The sequence below is a fragment of the Meriones unguiculatus genome, chromosome 9 (assembly GCF_030254825.1).
Source record: "Meriones unguiculatus strain TT.TT164.6M chromosome 9, Bangor_MerUng_6.1, whole genome shotgun sequence".
NCBI lineage: Eukaryota > Metazoa > Chordata > Mammalia > Rodentia > Muridae > Meriones > Meriones unguiculatus.
This window is the reverse complement of record NC_083357.1, coordinates 65148354-65155086: the sequence shown is the minus strand read 5'-3', so window position 1 is coordinate 65155086 and position 6733 is coordinate 65148354. Positions and strand designations below refer to the sequence as shown.

Below are 6733 nucleotides of genomic sequence, written 5' to 3'. Positions count from 1 at the left end.
AGGGGCCGAGGGCGGCTGAACAAAGAAAGGACGCCGGGGAAGGGCACTCGCTCCAAAGCTGTGAGCCGCAGGCTGCAGGTGAAAAGCAGAGAAATGACATCTGCCGGGTCACAAGTGGTCCGGGACCCGAGGGGATGCTGAGGAAGGGCCGGCCCGGCAACACCAAAGTGCGGGGTCCGGTGTGGCGAGGGCCCACGTGGAACTCGGAGCGGCCGCTGAATCACCGCAGGGCTCCTCTCCCCCACCCTCCCCCCCTTCCCCCACCCCCGGCCCGGTGCCCGCAGTCCCCGCCTCCTCGACCGCCGCCTCCACGGGGCGGGGCCCTGGCCCGGGACCAGCCGCTCCGCTATAAAGGGGCTGCGGCGAGGCCGGCAGAACGCTGTGACAGCCACACACCCCAAAGGCCTCCAAGATGAGCTACGCGCTGGACCCGCTGGGCAACCCGTCCGCCTACCGGCGGGTCACCGAGACCCGCTCCACCTTCAGCCGCGTGAGCGGCTCCCCGTCCAGCGGCTTCCGCTCGCAGTCGTGGTCCCGCGGCTCGCCCAGCACCGTGTCTTCGTCCTACAAGCGCAGCGCGCTCGCCCCGCGCCTCGCCTACAGCTCGGCGATGCTCAGCTCGGCCGAGAGCAGCCTCGATTTCAGCCAGTCCTCGTCGCTGCTCAACGGCGGAGGCTCGGGCGGCGACTACAAGCTGGCCCGCTCCAACGAGAAGGAGCAGCTGCAGGGCCTGAACGACCGCTTCGCCGGCTACATCGAGAAAGTGCACTACCTGGAGCAGCAGAACAAGGAGATCGAGGCGGAGATCCACGCGCTGCGCCAGAAGCAGGCCTCGCACGCCCAGCTGGGCGACGCTTACGACCAGGAGATCCGCGAGCTGCGCGCCACCCTCGAGATGGTGAACCACGAGAAGGCTCAGGTGCAGCTGGACTCCGACCACCTGGAGGAGGACATCCACCGGCTCAAGGAGCGCTTCGAGGAGGAGGCGAGGCTGCGAGACGACACGGAGGCCGCCATCCGCGCGCTGCGCAAAGACATCGAGGAGTCGTCGATGGTGAAGGTGGAGCTGGACAAGAAGGTGCAGTCGCTGCAGGATGAGGTGGCCTTCCTGCGGAGCAACCACGAGGAGGAGGTGGCCGACCTGCTGGCTCAGATCCAGGCGTCGCACATCACGGTGGAGCGCAAAGACTACCTGAAGACCGACATCTCCACGGCGCTGAAGGAGATCCGCTCGCAGCTCGAGTGTCACTCCGACCAGAACATGCACCAGGCCGAGGAGTGGTTCAAATGCCGCTACGCCAAGCTCACCGAGGCGGCCGAGCAGAACAAGGAGGCCATCCGCTCCGCCAAGGAAGAGATCGCCGAGTACCGGCGCCAGCTGCAGTCCAAGAGCATCGAGCTCGAGTCGGTGCGAGGCACCAAGGAGTCCCTGGAGCGCCAGCTCAGCGACATCGAGGAGCGCCACAACCACGACCTCAGCAGCTACCAGGTAGGAACCGCGGCTGCGCGGCCGGCCTGCGCCAGCGCCAGCGCCGCGCGCCCCCGACGCGACACCCGAGCGCGCGCCCGGAGGCCCTCTTGGTCGCGCACCCTGGTGGCCGCCTGCCAAAGCGCACTGGCGCAGCGGACCCGAGTCAGCCCGAGCCCGGGGTCCTGGCCCCGCCCCTCCTCGTTGCCCCACCCATCCGCCGCAACTACTTAGAAACGCCAGCTCCTTCAAAAACTCGCTCTCCCGGGGAGAGAGCCCACCGTTAAAGTAGGAGGCACACACGGGTGATCGAGAAGTACATCGTTTAATGAGCAGAAGCACGCAGAGCCTCTGGTGTTCCCCCTCCCCCACCAGGCCCCGCCCTGCCCCACCCCCTCCCCCCACCTGCGCAGCGCTGAGTTCTCAAAACTGGCTGCAGCCCCAAGTTTGGGTGAGGATTGACCCCCAGGTCCGCCGGCGACCTTCCTCAGAGTCCCGGGTGTTCCCCTTCCGGAGGACGATCTAAGCTTTACCGATCTCCGGGTGTGTTGTGACTGGGAAATGTTCGGTTGTTTTTTGTTAGTTTGTTTGGATTCCATTACCAAAGAAAGCGGGGGCGGGGGGCGGGGGGGTGGGCTAGGAGTGGTAGCTTCCAGGCTTATGGAGCTGGGGGGGGGAGGGGGCGGGAGATGGGCTTGGGGAGGGGGGATGGCAAGTGTCTTGTGAAGGAAGTTTCTGGAGACTCCCTGTGCCTTTCAGGACACCATCCAGCAGTTGGAAAATGAACTCCGGGGAACAAAGTGGGAAATGGCTCGTCATTTGCGAGAATACCAGGATCTCCTCAATGTCAAGATGGCCCTGGACATCGAGATCGCCGCATACAGGTACAGGATCTCTGCAGACTTGGTTCAGGCGCAGTCCAATCCGCACTGCAGAGGCCGCTGGCGAACAGCCTTCCCCGCTTAGGCCAAAGCTGGCACGTTGCAACACTCTCTGCTCAAGGAGGCCTGGTTCTCCAGCTCAGTTAAAAACAAGTTGAATCCTAAGTATTGCACATGCATTTTTACCACTTTTATTCAGCTTTAAAGAGTGTATGTGGGAGGATCCTGGAAAAAGGAAGAACTGGGAGAAGGGAAAAGAATACAGTCAAAATACATTATATGAAAAAAAGCCCAAAAATGCACACACAAAAAGTGGGAAAAGGGTCTTTTTGAGGTGCTGGGGACACACCAACAGGCTCAAACACTGAAAGTGCCTTTGTGTGTCTGACAGGCAGATGAAGTTTTAAATTTTAATGCTTCACCTGATGGTTCTAACTCTTTTATAATGTCAAGGACGAACACCAGGTCATTCTACTTCTTTTTCTCTCTTATAGCTTACTGTTGCCATCATCTGGCTGACACTAGATATAGACGCACACTTATCTTAAATCTATGGATGATATGCGTTCACTCTGAGTATTATGTGAACGCAATATATATTTATATATGTAGAGTGTGATGTACATTCATGTATCTAGGTCTATACAAGCATGAATGTATAGAAACATATAGAACTAAATGTATAGGGAAATTAGGTGTGGTCTCTTTATCAGGTGACTGGCTATAGCCCTCCTGAGCGATGCTGTCTTTCTGTTGGCCGGACTCAAAGCACACCATTCTTGACGAAGCAATCATTTCCCATAAGGATGGATGGTACAGCAAGAATAAACTGCACCTCCTTTTATTTTAAAGAAAGCCAGATGATCGTACAAATAGATATTCTGTCACTGAAATCACAAAACAAATTATAACTTGGTTCACCTATATTAACATCTAGGTATAATTTTATTTGCTTTAAAAATTCATACAAATCTTAACAATTCAAATGATGAGGGAGGCCGCCCTTTGGGGGATGGAGGGGGCTGTCCACAAGGGGCTCTTTTAGCACATTCATAACACACCAATGACGTGCCTGCTGCAGAGCGGGACTTGCTGCCTGGGTGTGGTTAGCTGTCTACTGGGCGTGGCTAGATGTTGCAGCAGAGGACTGCCTGGCACACTTGGAGAATCCGCCGCTGGATATGATAAACACGTAAATAAGGTGACAGTAGTCACTGCACTGGTAAACAGAATGTTTTTCTCGTGTGGTTTTATTTATTCAAAAGTGGCCACTTCATTAGCCTTATAGTAATGAAGATTAGAAGATCAGATGAGTCTTTAATGATTTCTCATCTTCTTTGATTCTCTCCTTAGGAAACTCCTGGAGGGTGAAGAGACCAGATTTAGCACATTTTCAGGAAGCATCACTGGGCCTCTGTACACCCACCGACAGCCCTCTGTCACAATATCCAGTAAGATTCAGAAGACCAAAGTCGAGGCTCCCAAGCTCAAGGTCCAACACAAATTTGTGGAGGAGATCATAGAAGAAACTAAAGTGGAAGATGAGAAGTCGGAAATGGAAGATGCCCTCACAGCCATTGCAGAAGAGTTGGCAGCCTCTGCCAAAGAGGAGAAAGAAGAGAAAGAAGAAAAGGAAGAGGAACAGGAAGCTGAAAAGTCTCCTGTGAAGTCTCCTGAGGCTAAGGAAGAGGAGGAAGGGGGAAAAGAAGAAGAAGAAGGCCAGGAAGAAGAAGAGGAAGAAGACGAAGGTGCCAAGTCAGACCAGGCTGAAGAGGGGGGATCTGAGAAGGAAGGCTCCAGTGAAAAAGATGAAGGTGAGCAGGAAGAAGAAGGAGAAACTGAGGCAGAAGGTGAAGGAGAGGAAGCAGAAGCTAAGGAAGAAAAGAAAGCTGAGGGGAAAGTTGAGGAAGTGGCTGTCAAGGAGGAAATCAAGGTAGAGAAACCAGAGAAAGCCAAGTCCCCTGTGCCAAAATCACCAGTGGAAGAAGTGAAGCCAAAACCAGAAGCCAAAGCAAGCAAAGTTGAGCAGAAGGAGGAAGAGAAAGTTGAAGAAGAAAAGAAGGAAGTCATCAAGGAATCACCCAAGGAAGAGAAGGTGGAGAAAAAGGAGGAGAAGCCAAAAGATGTGCCGGATAAAAAGAAGGCAGAGTCCCCAGTGAAAGACAAAGCAGTGGAGGAGGTGATTACCATCACCAAGTCGGTAAAGGTGAGCCTGGAGAAGGACACCAAAGAGGAGAAGCCTCAGCAGCAGGAGAAGGTGAAGGAGAAGGTAGAGGAGGAGGGGGCCACTGAGGAGGAAGGGGGTGATCTCAGCCCACAGGAATCCAGGAAGGAAGACATAGCTATCAACGGGGAGGTGGAAGGAAAAGAGGAGGAAGAGCAGGAAACTCAGGAGAAGGGCAGTGGGAGGGAGGAGGAGAAAGGGGTGGTCACTAATGGCTTAGATGTGAGCCCAGCAGATGAAAAGAAAGGGGATGATAGAAGTGAGGACAAAGTGGTGGTGACCAAGAAGGTAGAAAAAATCACCAGCGAGGGCGGCGATGGTGCTACCAAATACATCACCAAATCTGTAACCGTCACTCAAAAGGTCGAAGAGCATGAGGAGACCTTTGAGGAGAAGCTAGTGTCAACCAAAAAGGTAGAAAAAGTCACTTCACACGCCATAGTCAAGGAGGTCACCCAGGGTGACTAAGATTTTGAGTCCATTGCAAAAGGTTAAGCCATACGACAATTTCAAAATGCATGTGATTGACAGCTTCAAAACAGAATGGGTTCTCCCATGAGGGGCTCCAGACATTGTATTTTCCTTTGTGCAATATGAGGGAACTGCATGCAAGCTCAGGGTGCCCCCTCCTCAGTCCTTGGGGGATTCAAATGCATGATCGTGTATGTACCTGGGGAATTTGCCAGTTTCCTAAGCTGTTGGAAGAGGGGCACTGGGGGATGTCTCAAGATGTATTATGCAAAGTACCAACTGAGCCAAAAAAATAATAATAAGTGAAACAGAACTCTCTTAGCCTTAAGAAAGCTATATATGAATACTTATGTTTACCTCACTGGTGCATTTAAAAATGGACTTCTGTTCATGGGAGAACCTTGCTGACCTGCACAGTTTGCAACCTTATGTTGATTGATGTTAAACGTCACAGCAGTCCTCGCTCAATAAAGGTCATCCTGGAAACATAAGTCAAATGTGTGGTGATACGTTATTTCACAGTGAAGTACCTGTTGCCAGGAGCTGCCTTCCCCCAGAACACATTGTCAGTGGGAAGACATTCTTAGTGGCCAGCTTGTCTCAGTTCCTCAGAGAGAATCTAATGGGAAAACAAATTAAGATGTTAAGATGTTTTCATGTGTTGACACATTTATTTAGCCCAAGCTTCACCCGAAAACTTTAAAACTGTAGCTCTGCAATAAAAAATAAAATCGTCGTGGGTAAATAAAAGAAGATTTGGTGAGAAAAGTCTTCGATCTCTAGATGTTTCCATCCTGAGGACCATAGGAGGGGTAATAATGGGCTCATGACAAGTACCCTGGAATTGAGTCACAACCAGGAAAGTCAAGTGTTAAAAACATGTGTGGTTTAAATAGTCAAGAAATATCTACTCTGGTTAGGTGCTTTCTATCACTGACTCTCAATTTGGTTGAAAAGGATTTATACTGTTAGTTTGTATTAGCTGGGAAAATACTTAAAGTAAATGAAATATTATTATTGGATTCATTTTTTTAAAAAATGAGCCTTTGACTTAGATAGTAAACAGATTTATGGAGAAAGTCCTGGTCTTGAACAAGGGAAAATAATACTATTTCCTTTCCAAAGCTATTTGCCTTAGACATTTACACCCATGTATAAATTAATTAAGCCTATTATTTTTTCCAAGTCTTTATTTTTTCTTGTCATCGAGACCAGTCCGAGGATATCCTCCTTTGATGTTCTTTTGAACGGTTTTTCAAGATACTCCAATTTGAAACTCTGAACGTACCCAGGGAAGCTCAGAGCCAATGGCAGGTTCATAGTGGTCTTTCCCCAACCATTTGCTAGTGCTCAGTTTCTACAGAACCTGCATGTCACCTGCACACGTATTTATTTATATCTTTTCTTTAAAACAACTGGCTTAGACCCATCTTTTTTCAGATGCAGCAATGTCCATGACACCCAACTTGAAACAAGGCTATTTAAATATAACCAGCCCAAAACTCAACTCTATGTGGAATTTAAAACTAAAATGAGCGTACTGGAGGGATCCAGGATAACACCTGGAGAAAGGCATCAGCTGATGAAGCAGGTGCTGGGAAGGAGGAGCTGGGATAGAGGTCACGGGCAGTCCAAAGACTGTCAGCCCAGAACTATGGTTCTCTGATGAGAGTTCCAGAAAACAGCTTC

The 6733-nt window shown here is 51.0% G+C and overlaps 1 protein-coding gene across 1 annotated transcript; it reads left to right on the top strand.

Moving 5' to 3' along the window:
• Window positions 1-208: 208 nt before the first annotated feature.
• Window positions 209-5535, top strand: Nefm (neurofilament medium chain). Its single transcript, XM_021635500.2, has 3 exons — window positions 209-1489; window positions 2228-2352; window positions 3703-5535. Exons 1-3 carry the CDS (start codon window positions 413-415, stop codon window positions 5039-5041), a joined length of 2541 nt encoding a protein of 846 aa, XP_021491175.1. The 5' UTR covers window positions 209-412; the 3' UTR covers window positions 5042-5535.
• Window positions 5536-6733: the final 1198 nt, after the last annotated feature.

Coding starts and splice junctions, on each gene's coding strand:
- Nefm (XM_021635500.2), top strand. CDS start 413: ATGAGCTACGCGCTGGACCCGCTGGGCAACCCGTCCGCCTACCGGCGG. Junction 1,490..2,227: donor ACGACCTCAGCAGCTACCAG/GTAGGAACCGCG, acceptor TGTGCCTTTCAG/GACACCATCCAGCAGTTGGA. Junction 2,353..3,702: donor ATCGAGATCGCCGCATACAG/GTACAGGATCTC, acceptor TTCTCTCCTTAG/GAAACTCCTGGAGGGTGAAG.